The sequence below is a fragment of the Antechinus flavipes genome, chromosome 1 (genome assembly GCF_016432865.1).
Source record: "Antechinus flavipes isolate AdamAnt ecotype Samford, QLD, Australia chromosome 1, AdamAnt_v2, whole genome shotgun sequence".
NCBI classification, from domain to species: domain Eukaryota; kingdom Metazoa; phylum Chordata; class Mammalia; order Dasyuromorphia; family Dasyuridae; genus Antechinus; species Antechinus flavipes.
The window spans coordinates 721,407,226-721,426,500 of record NC_067398.1 but is presented as its reverse complement, the minus strand read 5'-3'; the positions used below and the strand labels follow the sequence as shown (position 1 = coordinate 721,426,500).

General features: G+C 47.3%; 1 protein-coding gene across 1 annotated transcript in view; it reads left to right on the top strand.

Moving 5' to 3' along the window:
• The first annotated feature begins 13,292 nt into the window (after positions 1–13,292).
• The window catches only part of MED15 (mediator complex subunit 15), a 67,357-nt gene continuing 61,374 nt past the window's right edge, over positions 13,293–19,275 (top strand). The window contains exon 1 of the mRNA XM_051973318.1: positions 13,293–13,444. Within this exon, the coding sequence (XP_051829278.1) occupies positions 13,377–13,444 (68 nt within the window). The 5' untranslated portion in view covers positions 13,293–13,376. The remainder of the gene's footprint in view (positions 13,445–19,275) is intronic.

Sequence of the window (19,275 nt, the reverse complement as noted above, 5' to 3'; positions counted from 1 at the left end):
TTGGGCCTCTGAATGTAGGATGACCCAGAGAAGTGAGAGGCAGGGCCCAGCTCCAAAGTATCAATCAAAAGATAGGTGGGGCATGATAGCAGCTGAGGTTACACCCAGAGAGACTTTAGACATTCAGGACTCTTAATGTCATCAACCAACAGAAAAGCAATCAGGATTACAGTTGGGAAGAATACAGGCCTTTTAAACTAATAGGGCAGTGCCTGGTGCAAACAGCTCCAATGTAATTACCAGATGATGAGGAGAAATCCCCGAAGTGGTAAATAGAAGGGAATTAGATAGGGTAACTGCTACCAGTTCCAAGAACTCTTGCAGCTTGTCCTTTGCCTCTGCTTTCTCCTGCCTTCAGCCAGGACAAAGATGGAATGAATCTCTTGCCTCCTTGCCTGGAGCTGGGCAGCTTTCTGGAAAGTCTTTCAGACCAGCTTGGTCTCAGTGGGGGAAAGGCAGGAGCCCAGCCCCCACAGTGGTGTGAGATGAAGATGAATCTGGTTGCACCTCCGAGAGAGAGCTTCTCCTCAACTGAACTGAGGCTCCCTTCTCAATCTTCAGCTGAACCCCCTGACTGGGCTCCCTGAAGCTCTAGTTATGCTCCTTCGAGAGAACAGGATTGTGGGTTTTCTCCCAGAGTGCTCCCTGGCCCTAAGAGCTTCAAGGGAGGTGTGAATTCATAGTTCTAAAGTTTATTTTGTGAATTCCAATGAATACTGGTGTGAACACAAGCATTGTTTCTATTAGCTCTACTTAGTACCTTGTTTCAGGTTCTGGCCCAAAACATCTCCTTGTAAGATCAGATCAGTGATACTGAATCATGGTAAATTAGATAATTATTGCCTCTATTAACTCTAATGACTTAACAGTCTGTAAAGATTCCAACATTTTCCACTTTCTTTTGTTTTAGAACATAGGGTGGTCATGACCTCCTTGATTTCTCAAGGAGGTGAGAACCCCCCAAAAAAGGTCATCACACTTTCCCTGACAGGAAGGGAGATGAAAACACCAAAGGAAATAGGAAATCAAATCGGATTAGCGGGTTTCTGAAGGGGCTCATATGGAACAGATACACATAAATCCATCAATATGGGCCAGAACTTGAAACAGATATACATGCTATACATAAATCCATCAATATGGGAGTTATTACACATAATTTACATAAGCACATAGCAATATAACACAGGCTAGTAGTAATGTAACAAATAACATGAATCAACCTGAGAATTCACATATGTCCATAAGTCCTAGAAATAGTCCAAAAGGAATCCATTGTCCATTAGTTCATGTGCCAGGAATCCAATAGTTCCTGTAAGCCCTGAAGTCCTGCAAAAGATCTCATCAACAATTTTTCATCTCAAGGAATCCAATGATTCTTGCTGGTTTTTCAAGAACTGAAACAGTCTTATCTTGTGTTAGGAAATCCAATGATTCCTGAAGATTTTCAAAGTCCTTTTAACAATCTCGTTGTCAGCCATGCTCTTTCAGTGTCAGAAGCTTCTTAAATCTCCTTTGTTTTGAGGTTTTTCTCTTTTTCTGTTTCTCTCTGATGGACAAGGCCAATGCGGCTCGTTGGCACCCATCGGATTCCTTCTCCTCCTGTGAGATACAAGCAAACCCTCTTCCCCGAGCCGTTAGCCTATCTGCTTCTCACCGGGGCCTGCCCCTCCAGGACTTCTCCAATTTCTCCCTGTGCCCCGGGAAGCTCATTACTGGGGGAACGTCATCGTCCTGCAAGATCCCAACAGCCTTGGATTCCCCCTCATCACCAGCCGGGTCCCTCTGGGTAAAAGGCGGAGCATGGCAGTTAGTACCCGACATCTAGTAGACCCTGAATAAATGTGGATTGATTGAATAATTGGTGCCATGAACTCCAAAAACTCAACTTACGGAGGGCATTAAGCTCAGACATCTCGTTTCTCCCCCGGCCATACTACTTTGGGACTTTTCCCATCAGGCCCCCAATTTGGACGCCTCCCCCAGTTACGGTTTCTTTCCTTTTTCTCCCCTTTTCTTCCTTTGTTTCAGGTCAGCTCACAGAAGGCACTTAATAAATGTTTATTGAATTGAAGGTTTCCTGGGGCCTCACAGGGCACCATATCCCCAACCTACCAGGACATTGGACTTCCATCAGAAAGCTTTAATGAACTTCCCGTAACCACTGGGCTAGTACCCACTAATACTCTGCCTAGACGAACGCCCCAGGGATTAGAATAGCCCCTCTGTCTACATTCTCCTTATCTCAGAGATTCCGAACTCCCCAAACCTAGTTCCAGCGGCCAAACCAAGAGCCTTACCCGCTCCATGTTCCCATTTCCTATCCGCGGGCTATTTCCACTAAAAATGAAGAATGAATGCAATAATGTATTTATTAAGCACTTACTATGAGCACTAGGCTCAGTGCAAGGGGTACAAATGGAAAAGTAAGACAGGGCCTGCTCTCCCAGAACTCTCATTCTAATGGAGGAATCGTTATCTAGGGAAGGTTTCTCTTGCAAATCCGAGGAAAAGGTCCCAGGTCCTCAGGGCACAGCAACAGAGCAGAGGGTCGGGCCTTGTCTTTAAGGTCTTTTCCACTGACGCATGAGATCGGTTTCCTATAGAACAGTTCCCAGGCTGCATCTCCGAAAGAACTGCTTCCCAGGATGTTGGCTGTGTGCACTAGGCTGCAACCACGGCTACTCCAGGGTCCCCCGTCCCAAGGGGTTGGGCCGTCTTCATCGTGAGGTAATGGTGTAAGCCTACTGCTGGGCCATTCTCTCCTCATGGGTGGACGTGAAGGCGCCGCCCTTTTCTTCTAGCTGTTTCAGGTGCTTCTGCTTCCAGTTTCAAGGGAGAAGATGGCGGCCCCTGCCATTTCAAGTTGCCGAAGGAAAAGACTGGGAAGAAAGCATGAGGGAAGCTGGCAGTATCTAGCAGGGCCTGTTCCCCAGCTTGCTACGCTCCCCTTCGGGGAGATCTCAGGCTTTGCATCTTGGTCCAGCTGAGCCACCTCCTCCTAATGGGGGAGCCCTTCATTCCGTAGGATCTAGTATATTGTCTCCTCCCTTTACTTCTGCCTTCTGATTAGCCTTCAATTTGGATCAATGGGTATCTTGGCCAAGTGCTATGTGTTTTATGGTGGGATTGGCTTTGGTAACAAAAGGGGCCACCCTTGGAGACAAAGCTTGGGGTCTCGCTGTCCCCCAGAAGTTAGACTGAAGCGGGAACTCACATCCCACAGACTAACAATATTAAAGGCAGCAGACGGACACTTTCTCTGAGGAGAGCAAAATGGCAGCCACCTCCGGGCTTTCTCCGGGCAGGAATGAAGGTCTCCCTTGGAGAAGAGGCTGGAGATTGTATTCTGCCTCCCTCTGAGTCATACCATTTCTCCCCCTGCTACATGTGAGATCACACTTAGCTACATTTGGGGGAAGGGGTTACCCAACACCTCCACGCGGCACTGGGGGGCCAGTCTTGTCTACAGCCAGGGACGGTATCCAAGGCGATGGCCTGACTCACCTGCCCCCAAAATGGGAAAATCCGGCCTCTTCTCCACAGGACAACAGGTGTGAGGGCAGGGCTGGAAGCATCACCTGGGAGCCCCGCTTGCTACCATTCCCAGGCCTCCCACCCGTCCACTAGGGGGAGCACATCAGTGACTGCTTGCTGTTTGTGGGGGCTGGGAAAGTGGGAGCCCGTGGATTTCTCCCCTCAGTGATGAGCTGGGTCCTGCCAGTACTGCTGCTTCCTGGGCTCCTGCACCCATGTGACTACGGAGGCAGCTTGTTAGCATTCGCATATGTGCTCCCCCCCACCCTGGAAAATGGGGCTCCTAAAACTAGCGAAATTCTCCTCAACTGAAACCTTTTCCCCTCCTTCCATCTTCTGGCCCTCGCCGGGGCCTGCTCTCCTTCTCACCGTCCCGCTTTCCCGGTGACGGCCCTGGCACGCCACCGGAAGGCTCGGGGACCTGCCTCTGTGACCCTGTGTGTGGGATGGAAGTGGCTTGGGACACCCGAGCAGGTGTAGACCTTCTCCAATTGGTTCTAATCTGGTTTGGGAGAAGCCTTTGCGATGGGCTGCGTAACCAGGGCTGCCTTCCAAAGGAACCAGCGATCGTCACTTCATGGATTCTCTTGAGCTGATGTCTCTTGACTCGACCCCTCTTATGGCATCCCATGAGCCAACAGCCGCGAAGCTGGCGTCTCTCCTTTGCCCTTTATTCTTTTCTGTTTAAGTGAAAGGGTTGGAGGCTCTCACTTCGGAGGTTTCGAATGGTTGGGAAAGTTCTCCTCTGAGAGACTTAGTATCCCAGAAGTCAGGTTTTGCTGTAGGCATAAATATACTTCAGGGTGAAAATTGAGACAGGCACTCCTTGGAAATCTGCATGTGAACTTGGCAGGAATAATGTTATATAGAAATTAGGCAAAGGAGCACCTGCCCTGAAGTCAGGAGGACCTGAATTCAAATCTGTTCTCAGTCACTTAACACGTCCTGGCTGTGTGACCCTGGGCAAGTCACTTAATCCTATTTGCCTCAGCTAAAAAGAAAAGAAAAGAAATTAGGCAAAGAAGGAGCCCTTTCCCCAGTGATTGGGTGAGCTAATAAGATCAGGATTAGGGAGGGAGGTGTAAAAAGACTGGAAAGCAGGGGGCTTTGAATGTCGAACAGAAGGTTTTGCATTTGATCTTGGAGGCAATAAGAAGCCACTGCTGTTTGCTGAGGAGGGAATGGCAAAGTGGGACCTGTACGTTAGCCCTTCCACTCCAGCCTTGGAGAAGGAGGATTTTCTTCGGTCCTTGACATGCACCTCTCCATTTTCTCCAGCAGATGGCTCCCAGCGTCACCCCATTCTCAGCCTCAATCTTGCCCCGTTCTGCTCTGGGGGCACCTGGCCACTTCCCCTGAGCCATCTTCCCTTATCTCTCCACTCTCCTGTAGCAGAACTTCTTGAGGAAGTGATCAATAGACGTGGTGCCTCCATTTTGGGCTTCCAGCCTTAGCCATCCCCGAGCTGTTCTCCGGTCACCAGCCCGATGGGCTCCTCCTTCTCCAGCTCTGCGGAGCCTTTGCCACCGGAGATCCCCCCTTCTCCTTGATGGCCTAGGCCTCTGTGGTTCAGGGCTCTCCCCCGTGTCCTTCCTCCCTGTCTGCTCCTGGGCTGGCTCATCCCCCAACTTCTGCCTCCCAAAGGCAGCTGGCTGGCTCGCTTCTATCCCGGGCCTCCTCCCCTTCTCCCTCTGCACCATCTCACTGGGGGACCCCATCCCAGGAAACGGAATTATCACCCACGTGCTAATGTTATCAGACCTAGTGGTCCGGCCTTTACATCTCTCCGCCTCCTACGTTGCCTTTTGGGCTTTTCTAAGCGAATGGGACATCTTGTGTAGAGGACTGAAACTCTTGAGTCAGTGCACTGAGGTGGCTTTAAGCACCGAGGACTAATGACCAATTGGACAATACTCTATGGGCATCTGCTTTGAAAATGGTCCTTCCCACTCTCCTGTGCTGGCTCGATGATTGGTGCATACAGAGGATTGTAGGCGGGATTAGGGGGTGGAGTAAGACTAGCCAGGGTCACTTTGGCGGTAGATGAGGGAGAAGGAGGTTGTGGAAGATTTCCTTCACTTCTAGCCCTAAAGACTAAGAATAAAGACTAAGGACTTTTGCTTATCCTGACTCCCACTGATTCTGGGGTGTCCTGGTGCTAGCACAGGCGTCACAATATTAGGACATGCCCCCCCAAAAAACCATCTCCTCTTTCTAGCTTCCCTGTTCCTATTGAGGATGCTACCAACTTCCTAGTCCCTGGACTCAAAACCTGGGCACCATCCTCAGCTGCTCATTCTCTCTTACCTATCGAGTACTTAAACCTTGTTTGTGTCCCTGGACTCTCAGTTTCAGTGCCATCAGGTTGTGTGAGCACAAGTCCCGCCATCTTGGTGACTGAGCCACTTTCCACAGGCCTTTGCAGACACACTCTGTCCACCTGCCAAATTTATACCTTCTCCCTGGCTGTTCTCCAAGCCTGGACTCCTCTCCCTCCTCACTCCCTTTCTGGCTTCAGATTCCGGCCAAAATCACAACTTCTGCAAAAAGCCTTTTCCAATTCCCTTAATCTTAGTCCTTTTCTCTGAATTCATCTCCAGTGTAGTCTATGTCTTGTAGGTACAGTTCTTTACACGTTGTCTCTCTCATTATATTGTGAGCTCCTGAAGGGAGGGATTATGGGGGCTTTTTTTGGTCTTTCTTTGTTTCCCCAAGACTTAATAGAGTGCCCGTGGCTCAGTCCTTTTAGTCAATAGCTGTTGGAAGCTGGGTTTTCTGCACTCTTAAGCCTGGCACTTTATCCCTTATATCATATGGCCTCTCTGTATATGGTTAGGCCCTAAAGCAGCAGAACCAATGTGAACAAGCCCCAGAGGTATGCTGGTAAACTTTTAACAATCCCTGGCCAAAAAAAAAAAAAAGTTGTGTACAACACATTTTAAACTTTAATCAGCCTTATTTCTTTTCTTTTTAAAAATTATTTTTATTAAATTTTTATTTTAATTAAATGTTATTACATTATTTTATTACAATTATTTATTTAATTTAAAATTCTTGTAAAAAACGATTTTTTGGTTATACACATACATTCATTTTTTTACATGTTTCCATATGGACCATGTTGGGAGAGAAAAATCAGAATCAAAACCATGAGAAAAAAAAAAACAGAGGGGGAAAAAAGGTGAAAAAAAGGTGTCCATCTACATTCAGTCTCCATAGTTCTCTCTCTGGATTTAGATGGCATTTTCCAGCCAAAGTTTATTGGATTGCCTTGACTCACTGAACTCTGTGAGGAACCAAGTCTGTCATAGCTGATCGTAGCACCATCCCGCTGTTATTGTGTACAATATTGTCCTGGTTCTGCTCGCTGCACTCAGCATCAGTTCATATAAATCTTTCTAAAATCAACCTGTTCATCATTTTTAATACAACAATAATATTCCATTTGATCAACATCATTAGCATTTCTTCCATCACTTTCTTAAGTCTAGACAAGCCATAAAAGAAGAAATTAAGCTCTGACTTGTAGCATTTGCCAATTGATGAGGCGTAAATGTTTATGTTGAAAATTTAACAATCAGGTCTCAGTACAAACTGGCTATAGCCCGCCCCCAGTAGGGCTTGAAGTCTCAGGTCTCTATCTCTCCCTTCTGTGCTCTGACTGGCCATCCGTTATCACTGAGACCCCCAAGGACCCCATGCCAAGTGTTACTGTTTCATGTAGTCTCCAAGAGCAAAGAGAAGGAAAATTCATCTAGTCAACACCAAGTTACTCTGCTCATCTCCCAGAATGAGAAGGCACTGTGGTATGGTGCAAAGAGACCTGCCTCTCGAGTCAAAAGCCAAAGTTCAAATCCTGGCATTGATAAATCATGTAACTTCCCAGGGCCTCCGTTTCCAAATCTGGAAAATGAGAGGGCTAGTTCCTTCTAGCTCTAAATCAGAATTTTTCTAATCTTGGCCAGCAAATTATGAAAAGTATTTCCTTTTCCCCAATCTCTCTTAATTCCAGTGCTTCCCCTCTGTTGCTCATTTCCCCTATTTCCTATATAATTTGCTTTGTATATATTTGTTTTAATGTTGTCTCCCCTATTAGCTTGTAAGCTCCTTTGTCACGTTTTATACCTTCAAAGCTTAAGTCAGTGTCTGGCACATGTTGTTGGTGTGTTTATTTATTTTTCAGTGATGTCCAACTTTTTGTGACCTCATTTGGGGTTTTCTTGTCACATACTGAAATGGTTTTCCTTCTTCGGCTGATTTTGCAGATGAGGAAACTAAGGCAAACAGGTAAGAAGATTTCACTAAGTACACACAGCTAATAAGGGTTCAAAGCTAGCTTTCAACTCAGGAAGCTGAGTCTTCCAAACTTCAGACTAAGAACTCTAGGTACCATGTTGTCTCCTAGCAGCCCCTATTGCAATGCATGCTGGGCATATCTACCAGTGCCAGCAAACCTAGCTGCAGCAGCTAATGTGGACAGCTCTTCTGAGTCAGCATTTCCTTCTTTGTAAATAGCCTCAATACCATCCCCCTCCCGTGATCATCAAATAAGCTAACGTGATCATCAAATGAGCTAACATGTAAAAGGGATTGGAGACTTTAATGCAATATAAAAGACATCAGCTCTTTGTCAGCCTTGACTGATTATCAGCTGTCCCCCAAGTGGGGGAGAAGAGGAGTAGCCCTAGCCATGTTGGGGAAGATGAGACTGAATTGGGGGAGAGAATGCTAATTATAAGCAGACACCACACACCGGCATAAAGAGCAGAGCTGGGGTTCGAGGTTTTTCAGAGAGAGAGGTTTAAGGTTCCAGAGATTCTTTGGGAGAGAGAAAAGCAAGAGGAAAAGACTTAAGGAAGCCAACATGCCCCTAAAGTTCAGCATCCCTGACCAGAGACTTTAGCTAGCTTTTTGGGTCAGATGGGGCTCTGTCCCTTGCTTTAAGATGAGATCTTACTTTACTGCCATCCAAGAAACTCATTCATACTTTTTTTTGGAACCACAACCATAAAACTTTAGTCTTTATTAGATGTGCCTAAGAAGCTGGCAGACAGATCATCATATAGGGCTAAATTATAGGGAAGTCTGAGGTGAGGAAATGCCTTTCACTGATGCCAATTGGCAACTTCTATGCAATATGTTATTTTAGAGAGTTCCCTAGAGCAAAGCTCCTTTTTTTTAAAATAGCATTTTATTTTTCCAAATACACACAAAGATAGTTTTTGACACTCACCTTTGTAAAACCTTGTGTTGCAAATTTTTCTCCCTCTCCTTCCTCCCCCTTTCCCAAGACAGCAAGCAATCTAAGTTAAATGTGTGCAGTTATTCTAAACATTTCCATATTTGTCATGCTGCGCCAAAAAAAAAAAAAAAATCAGTCCAAAAGGGAAAGAAAACCACTAGAAAAAAGGAAGAAAAACCAAGCAAACAAATAAACACCAACAAAAAAGGTGAAAATATTATGCTTTGATCCACATATAGTCTGCATTGTTCTCTCTCTGGATGTGGATGGGGGTTTCCATCACAAGTCTATTGGAATTGCCTTGATTCATCTCATTGTTGAAAAAAAAAAAACTCGTTCATTCGTGTGCATTTTCTAGTATATTCAAATCCATAGAACTTCTCAGATTTTTGTTTGCTTTTTGCTTTAATAAGTGAATTTACTTCCTCTTGGGTTAGTGAGGCTGCTCCCTTCCCCATGAAGCATGAGGTTGTTGTATGGCTCAAAGGGAAGCAAAATGGATACATCTGACCTCTTCTTCCCCTATTGTCTTCAGTTTGGAGATTTAACTTGACTCAGTTCCTTTTTCTTTCTTCCTTTTAAATAGTCCTTGAATTCCTGCCCTTTTTTTCCCCTCTTAAGTATTTAAGAGAAATCTGTTTTCTCCAACTTGTTTCATTCATTAGATGAACATTTTTCAATTTTCTGTGCCTTTTTGGGGAGGGTAACCAGGGGTTTTGCTGAGGGTCACATAGCTAGTAAGTGTCTAAAGCTAAATTTGAACACACGTCCCCCTTATTCCAGAGCCAGTGTTATTGGCTGCTCTACCTCGCTTCCCTTCTGTCCCTTTTTCTTTCATTCTCTTCATAAATTTATCTCCTTTTCTGTATATTCTAGGATTTTTTTTTTTACTTTTTGATTCATGGCCCTTACATTTATTTAGCTCTTCTTTAGTCTTCATGTTGCTATTAGGATGAAAGTTTTTGAAGTTCCTATTCTGGATTTGCTCCTCTACGTAGTTCTATGTTATTGAAATGACATTTGTGAAGTGCTTAGAACAGTACCTGACATAATGAACACGATCTAAATATTATTTACTTCCCCTTCCCTTTTTAGCTTGTGGATCTTGTCCTCAGTCCCCTTTTCCCTTTGTGCCTCAGTTTTAGAAATCACAATTCCTGCCCATGACAGGGAAGCTATTGCCCCAAGCCAGAAATTTCCCATTGCACACGAGTGAGCAGCTCATTATTAAACTTTGCTTTTCCCAGTTATTTTTTCCTCCCTTTTGCCACACATTCTCCTCCCTGAGTCCACACTCTCTCATCCCAGGTATCAGTTGCCATTTACTTTTTTCTGGGATAGCATGATGTCTCTACACACCAGATCCCTACCGAATATACCCAATAATCATCTCCCTTTATAGAATAACTCTTTTCCCCATGGGATTATCAAAGTGGTATGTGGTAGGCTCTCTTCTTCCTAAGGGATAGAAGGAGTTATTTTGTTGTTCATCTTTGTACACGACCTATTTTATTATGCTCTCTTCCTCTCCTCTCACTTTTTTTTGTGTCTTCCCTTTCTGTAATTTAGTTCTTTTTTTTTTTTTTTAATAACTTTTTATTGATAGAACCCATGGCAGGGTAATTTTTTACAGCATTATCCCTTGCACTCACTTCTGTTCTGATTTTTCCCCTCCCTCCCTCCACCCCCTCCCTCAGATGGCAAGCAGTCCTTTACATGTTAAATAGGTTACAGTATATCCTAGATACAACATATGTGTGCAGAACCGCATAGTTCTCTTGTTGCACAGGGAGAATTGGATTCAGAAGGTATGAATAATCCGGAAGAAAAACAAAAATGCAAGCAGTTTATATGTAATTTAGTTCTAAAAAAAAATCAATGTTTCTCCGAAATCAACACAGGTTGTGTATTATGTATCCTTAGTATTATTTGTATTCTTAGGAATTTTTCCTCTTAATGGTCTTTTAATTGTTATTTTGTGTTTGTTCTTCTTCAGTGATACATTTGTTTATTCTTTTAGTAGGGTGAGAAACAAATAATCTTTTCTAGTTGGGTTTTCTTTTTTAGAACTGATACAAATGTCTATATTTTATTTTTAAAATTGTGGTTAGACATAGGTCTGCAGTATAGGTGACCTTGGGTCATATCCTTTATTCTTCAGAACACATTATTCCATTCCTCCTAAGGTTTCCAGTGGGTGCAGAATAGTTTTGCATTACTTGAATTTCCTTTTCCTTGTATTTGAAAGTGTTTCTCCTGGTTAATTGAAAGATTGTTGTTTGTTGTTACAATTGTTTAATGTGTATCTTGTATTTTGAAGTAAAGGTTATTTAGTGTGGATTTTTTTTTTTTTTTTGTATTTTATTTCCAGAGCTCCTCTTAGATCCTCAGGTTGAAGAGAGCTTCCTGGGAATTCACCTTATCTCTTCCCACCTGGCTACTTTCCCACATTTCCCTTTGCTTCATGATTTCCCAGAAAGTCATCTTTCTGCAAAATGACATTAACCTTGCCTTCCTCTGATTGGAGGAATGGAGATGCATTCTGAGAGCTCCTCCCAGATCCCTGACTGTTGAAGAAGGGCACCCAGAGAATTCGTCTCACCATTTCCTCTGCAGGTACTTTCCTAAACTCCAGAAACTCATCATTTGGCAAAATGACATCAACTCTGAAACTCTCACTTCAGATCATTTCTTGTTCTGGCTGAAGGATTTAATGATCTCTCCCCCGTCCCCCAACTTTTCCTCTTTCTTTAACCATTACCTGTCTTTTTGGATTTTTTTTTTTTTTGGTGGGTTATCTTCCCTCATTAGATTGTGAGCTTCTGGAGGGCAGGGGTAGTCTTATATTTTTCTTCATATTCTCAGGACATAGCAGTGTCTGGCACATGGTAGGCACTTAAATATTATCGATAACTTTGTTTTCTGCGTTGAGAAGTTCTACAAAGTTTATTGCACTATTTCCTTCATGATAAACAGTGTTTGTTTTCTTGACTGCTGTTTTCCTCTGACAGACCTAGAATCTTTATACTTTGTCTTCAAGATCAACGTTTTGCTTTTACAGAGATTGTTTTCTTCATTTTTTTTTTTTTTTTTTTTTTTTTTTTGCTTCTCTCCAGATTACCTTTCATTTGTGTATTTTTACATTCCCAACAGTTATTTGCTTTTTTCCTTTTTGGTGAGACTTGTCACTCTGGATTCTCGCCACACCAGGCAATTCACATTTATCCAGTGTCAATTTCTAAAGTCAGGTGAGTTCTGGGAGTCAGAAATGGTTTCAGGTGGATGTCACGCTCTTCCCTTCGGTCATATAGAAACGTCCCATTGCAGGTCCCGGTCTTCCTCGGTTCTTTGAGTTCTATTGCTGAACAGAGTGCGATGATTTTGTTCTTCCCATCAAATCAAGCTTCTGTACGTTGGTTTTCTCTGGTCCTGGGGTGGGGATGGGGGGATGGGAAAACTCTTTTGTGGAAAACCTGTTGAGGGGGCTTGGGCAGCTCCTTAGCCTTGGTGGCTTGGGACTAAGGGTATGGAGATGCTGAGGGAGACAAGGGTTAGAGAGAAGCTTTTTTCTGCTGATCTGAAATCTCATGAGGACTGGTGGCATCTTAGACCCTGGAGACGGCTGAAATTGCTTTATTTCTTGTGCGGAATTCCCACTTTGGAGAGGGCTGAGGGGTCGGGGATCGCAGGGAACACCCGGGGCACCATCTCGTTCAGAGAGACTTTTCGTGGCCACCTGGCAGCCAAATCTGTGTATCTGACCAAGCCACGTGGACGTGGCGCCCAGGAGAGAGCGGAGATATCTCGCAGATGTGATCGTGGTTCCCCGTGGAGCGATCGGGATCCGGAAGGCTCCTGCCAGGCTGGAAGCCCGGGGTGAATCTCAAGTTCCGGAACCTAAAATCTTGCCCCCGACCTCAGCAAGAACCCGGGAGGGCCGGCCCCCAGGTCTGTGGAGAAGGCCTTTGGAAAAGAAGCGCGCTGGGGCTGGGGCTGGGGCTGGGGCTGGGGGGCGCGCCTGCCAGGGGAAAGCACGTGCGTCCTGGGCGGGAGCGCGGAGGGGCCCGGCTGGGGTGGCGGGAGCCCGCGGGGGCGTCCATTCTCCAGGGGGCGCGCCCAGACGCGGCCGACCGAGCACGCGTGAAGGGTGGGAGACCCCGAGAAGCCCCGGCTCGGGGCGGAAGGCGGGCTGGGCACCTCGTGCCGGACCCCGGGCGGCCCCAGGGGAGGCAGCGAGCCCGCAGTGGGGAGCCGCTCCCCTATAAACTGAGTCAGGGTCTTCTGCTGCCCCTCCCGGAGGTGGGACGCTCGGGCCCGGAGGAGGTTCCGTGGCTCCCGCTCCGCAAGAGTCCCCGGCTGCTGCTGGGCTGCTTCGCCCCCTTGCAGCAGCCAGGACTCCACTTCCCAGCATGCCGCGGGGGCCGCACAGTCGCACTTTCGGCCCCGGCATCGCCGCTCCACCTTCCCTTCCGGGTCGGACTCGCTGCCCCCACGGCTTCCGGGTCGGGCTGCTTCCAGCGGCGGCTGTGGCGGCTGAGGCGGCGGCGCCTGAGGGGAGAGGCGGGAGCGAAGCCGAGGCCGGGCCGGGCCGCGGATCATGGACGTCTCGGGCCAGGAAAGCGACTGGCGCAGCGCCTCCTTCCGCCAGAAGCTGGTCAGTCAAATGTGAGTAGGGCCGCGGCCCCCGCCCGCGCCGTCCCAGGCTCTCCCGGGTCAGTCTGTCATCGGCGCTCGGACCCGGGGCCGCCGTCCCGAAAAGGAAACTGAGGCCAGGCCGGGGACGCCCGGGCCGGGCGGGAGCGGGGCCGGGAAGCCGGGGGCGCAGCCCGGCCCCTCCCTGGGCCTCAGTTTCCCCGTCAGGAGGGCGGCTCGTGCGCCAGGCTGGAGGGAGGGTGAAAGCTCCAGGAAGTCCGGACGAGAAGGAGAGGGCCGGCTGGGTGGAGGCCGGAGCTGGGCAAAGGCTCGGAGGTGGGAGACAGCCGCTCCGAGGGCTGGGGACCCCCTTCCATGCCGGCCGGGGCTGGGAGCCAACCTGTTCCCGCTCCACCCCCAGCCCATGACTCATGCCCAGTGTATGCGGCTCAGCTCTGGGGAGTGGGAAGGCAGGAACAGGCCCCCCTCCTCCCGACCCCCGAGATCCAGGCCTCTCCCCCCCGCACCCCGCCCTCCAGCTGCTGAGGGGGGGCTCCTGGGAGCCGGCTTCCAGCCTCGGTCCTTCCTCCAAGCCGGGCTGTGGGGGCAGGTTATTGACTTGGGGGTTTTAAACCATCCTTTCCTGGAGTTGTTCCCAGGGCCAAGTCCGTGAAGGCCGGCTCTGGGTTCGAATCCAGCCCGCCTCCTCCTATCCCTTGGGTGACTTCATCAGGAGGCAGGCGGGGACCCTGGGCGAGCCCGGGGGCTGCCCCATCTGCCCTTGGTGCTGTGGGAGGAGCTCCAGCAGGTCCGGGGAGACCTCAGCCAGTGTCTGGCACACAGCAAGCGCTGCAGCCCCTCCGCTGTCCTTCCCAGGGCCGTGGCTCTCCCCATGCTGGGTCCGGGCTGGAGGCGGGTGCACCTCCCCAGCTTCCCGGGGGATTTAAACGGACTGGGCCAAGGACTCTATAATGATCCCGTGTCATCCTCATGAACCCCAAGGAGTGCTGCCACTATCCCCTTTTACACAGGAGGAAACTGAGGCAGGCAGCCAGAGGAGGAGGGGAAGTCACAGGCGCCGGGTCTTGCAGCATGAGTTGGTTTTTCCCAGTGATGAGAGTCACGGAACTCCCCCAAGGGCGCAGCCAGCTTAGAGAGAGGGCGCAGCGCCTGCAGAGCTGTCCCTGGGCCGGGCAGCTAGGAAGTGGCCAACAGGAGGAAGCTGAACCCGGGCCTGTGATCCCATGGACTTGGCCCTTGCAGCCGCTTCCAGGGCCCCCGGCTCCCCTCCCAGTGACTCAGTGCCTCTTAGTAAGGCAAGTTCAAACCCTAGCATTCAGCAGGAAGGGCCCCCGAGTTAGGCAGAAGCCAAGGTGACGGTGGTGACTGGGGGCCTTCATCCCCAGGAGGAAGAGCTCGGCGACTTCCCCCCTTTGCAGAAAGGGAGGGCAGCAGGGAGGAAGCTTCTGTGCTCCAGCCCACGGGGGCACTTGCTTTTTCCCATCCCTGAAGCTGCCTTCGAGGCCGCCTTCTGTTTGGGGCAGGATGGCCTGGATTGCTGCTGAGCCCGCTCCCCGCTCTTGCTTGAAGAGCCTGTGATCCTTTTCCCAGACATTCAGCACCTAGGTCAGTGTCTGGGAGGCTGATGCAGCTAGCCAGGCTTGGCTGGGTCTTCCTGCTCTCGTGCCTTCTGTCTTTTAGTCTGGAACGGACTCTCCCCCTCCTACCACCTTGAAGTCCTTTTGTTTTGCCAAGAGCCAACTGAGGCACAGTCTCCGTGACTTCCCCTGAGCCTCCTCAGATGGAAACTGCTCCTTCCTCCTCTGTGCTTACTGTAGTTTACTTGGTGGCAGTAACAGCCAGCACTAATGTAGTCCTTTAAGGTCTGTAGAGCAAGCTCCTGGAGGGAGGAATTGTGGCCTATTTTCTTTATTTTTTTTGCTGAGGCTGTTGGGATTAAGTGACTTGAACTTAGGAGATTTGAACTCGGGTCCTCCTGATTTCAGGACTGGTGCTCTATCCACCGCGCCACCTAGTGCCCCTGGCTTATTTCATTTTAAGGTCCCCTGTCAATTGTTGCTCAATTTGTTAAGCACCTACTATGAGCTAGCAACAGGGCTAAGAGCTGGGGGTTCAAAAAGGTCAAAAAAGGCCTCTGTCTTCAAGGAGCTCGCAGTCTGATGGTGGAGAGACAACATGCATGTAGATGTAGAGGAAGCAGGCTCGATACAGGATAAAGAGAGTGCCCAGAGCTGAGAGACGGAGGCTCTTGCTTCTGGTACAGCTAGCAGGATTGGGAGTTAGCCAGTCATTGGATTGAAGAGTACATGTTGGGGAGTCGGGCTAGTTTATAAAGGGCTTTGAATGCCGAACAAGCATTTTGTGTGGACTTCTGGAGGCCACAAAGAAGTCACTGGAGTTTGAGTTTTGAGGTGACAGGATGAGACGGCTGCTTTAGGCTGAATGGAGGATGGAGTGGAATAAGGAGAGACTCCAGGTAGAACCTTTTCTCCCTTCCCTTCTTCTCCCCTCTCCCCTCCAGCAGCTTCTGCAGTTATCTGGGCCTGTGCTCAAATCCAGAGCAGCAGTGAGAGGAGAGAAGGGGAGAATTGTAGGGATGGTAGAAAGACGACATCCCTCTGGCCTTGTCAGCAGATGGAATATGGGGGGAGGGGGGAGTGAGGGGTCCAGGATGACTGCGGGGGGGGGAGCCTGGGGAGCCGGGAGGTGCCCTCTGCAGTAAATGGGGATGTCATTTAGGGAGAAAGGGAAGGAGCTCGGTTTTAGATGAGTTTTAGATGCCTACTGGCCGCCGGTTTGAGATAAAAGGCAGCTGGAGATGGAAGTTGGAGGCCTGCGGATTGCAGGTACTTCATAAATTATCTTTTAAAATTGGAATTATTTTGAGAGCAGAACATAACGAGTGCCGGCTTTAATTCGAGTGTTGCCTCATTAGACTCCTTTATGTATTTTCTCTCAGGTTTTTAATATGGAAAACGAGAAGGTAATCTGCAGAAGTCAATAGGAAATGAATTCCCAGTTTCTAAGTTTGTTTCCACCTGATTCTTCTAGAACACATCATTAACAGCCTAGCATGAGAGTCATAGGAAGAATTTAAAAGTCCCAGACAGGATCGGGAGGCAGTTAGCCGCTAGTTAGCTGTGGGGCTTTATGCTTTCTGAATGCCTAGGGATTCTAAGGGCCTATTTGGCTCAGAACTTGTGGGGTGCTGGGGAGCAGATCGCTGGTCTAGCCCCCTGAAGGCATCCTGCCCTAGGAGGATGGAAATTGTTTCTCCCTTAAAATGTCTACACCCTGAGGCTGGGGTCTGCTTCTTCTGCCTTCTGTGGCTTGTGCCTGGAGCAGAGAGATCTTTGATAAATACCTGCTGATAGAGAGTGGTGGGAGACGAGGCTGGAAAGGTATCAGGTGCCAGGAAAGGGAAATAGAGATGAGAATGAAGCTTGCACTATCCACCCCACAGAAAGGATTTTGCACACTTTAATTTGCTTCTACACTTGTAGGCGGTGGTAATTATGGGTGCTCCGCATTGGTCATCCCTTCCAGCGTTAGGACACGCCAGCTCCCGTCTCACCAATCTGGGGAAGCAGAGAATGCTTGTCGCACACTCTTATCGACAGGAAAACTGCTTCTGGCAGGTTAAGTGTCCGGGCCACATCTCTCATACCCTTAAAAATATTTTTTTCCAATTACGTGTAAAAAAAAGTTTTAACATTCATTTACAAAATGTTTTCATTTCATATTCCATCCCTCTGTTCCCCTTCAGAGAGAAAGCAATTTTATGTAGGTTATACATGTGCAGTCATGCAAAGCATGTTTCTATATTAGTCATATTGTGAAGAAAACAGATCAGAAAAAGAAAAAGACAGTTTAAAAAAAAGTCCGCTTGAGTTTGCATTCAGACTCCCATCAGTTCTTTCTCTGGGGGCGCAGAGCATGCTTTAGCCTGAGTTCTTCAGAATTGTCTTGGATTATTGTATTGGTGAGAATAGCTAAGTCATCGCACAACATTGTTGTTACTGGGCATGATGTTCTCCTGGCGCTGGTCACTTCACTTCACATGGTTCCCATAAGTCTTCCCAGCTTTTTCTGAAAACATCCTCCTGGTCATTTCTTAAAGCCTGTTAGTGTTCGGTTTCAGTCAGATGCCATAACTTGTTCGGTCCTTCCCCATTTGAGGGGGCAGCTCTTCCAATTCATTGCCCCTAGAAATAGTTTTGTGCATAGAAGTCCCTTTCCTTTTTTTTTTTTTTTTAAATTTCTTTGGGATACAAACATAGTAATGATATTTCTGGGTCAAAGGGTACGTGTAGTTTTATAATAACTTTGGGGCAGAGTTTCACATTGTTCCCCAGAGTGGTTGGACCAGTTCAGAGCTCACCAGCAATCACATCTCCTTATCTTATCTTCTCTCTCTCCGTGTCTCTCTTTCTCTCTCTCTCTCTCTCTCTCTCTCTCTCTCTCTCTCTCTCTCTCTCTCTCTCTCTCTCTCTCTCTCTCTTTCACACACACACACACACACACACACACACACACACACACACGTGCCTGAGAGGCCCATATTAAGCCAGCAATCAGTCAGCTGTTGCCCTGCTGGCCTCCCACCTAATGATGGTTTTCACAGTTTTAAATGGTTGGGGGAGAGGGGACTCAAAAAAGAAGAATATTTTGTGATCCCTGAAAATTATGTGAAATTCAAGTTTTAAATTTTACAAAGTTTTACCAGAACACAGCCACACTAAGTAGTTTGTGTTGTCCTTGGCTGCTTTTTCACGAGCAAAGTGAGGTAGTTACTACCCAAGCCATCCCTGTTGGTGCTCTGGATGGTCAGGACGCCTGTAAAACACTAAATGGCAAGGATGCAGGTATCACTCCACAGCATTTTGAGTGCCGTGTATATTGCCATGTAGTTTCTTTTTCTTTTTTTTGAGGAACAAATTCACAACTTTTACTAAGGTCCTTAATGGCTTAAAAACATGCTTAATTGTTCTGGAATTAAATTCCTGGAATTCTAAAACAAGAGCCAAAAGACATTGTAATTAAAAACAAATAAATGAGTTATAATGGAAGCTAATTTTAAACACTCTCATTTTCCTACCTTGCTCTATATCTAACATTTCTATACATCTTATGACCCAACTAGATTATCAACTTCTTGATAACAGGGCCCTTCTCTCCTACTTCTTTGGTATCCCCTACAGTAATTAATCCCTATTAGATTTATCTTCTTTCACTGAAGTTTCTATGCAAAATCAGTCTCTTTTCAAATGAAGTAGAAAATATACAAAAAAAGGGAAAAACACAAGGACATGGGGAAAAGGAGAAGAAACCAGATGGATTTTCTTTCATAGCACTTACTGATCTGTCAGCATAAGAGGAGGGGAAAATATTTTTGATCTCAGAGCTGAGATTGACTTTTTTCTGAATGAGAATAGCCCTGAACTATTTATCAAAACTACTGAATGGCTGCGGGAATTAGCTTTTGCTGCAGAGCTGATCATGCTTCTTAATGAATTTGCCTAAAATTACAAGGCAAAATAGCACTTAGCTACAAAACTTGTACTGCAGCAAACCCAGTTCCAACAACAACAAACATTGCTTGAATCACAAGTAATATTGAGATATGATATACGCTCTCCCCATCGCTAATGATGAAAACAAAAATTTCTCACTCCAAAACCAGGGATTCCCCATTGTTATACAGATTGGGAGGCCGGGTGGATCTATTTTCTGGCTGTGTTTTCTTAATCCACATGCAAAAAGAAGTCCACATTTCAAAATCCATTTTAATGATGCCGTTAAGGAGCTTTCACCTGATCTTCTATTGGAAGTCATTCATCTGT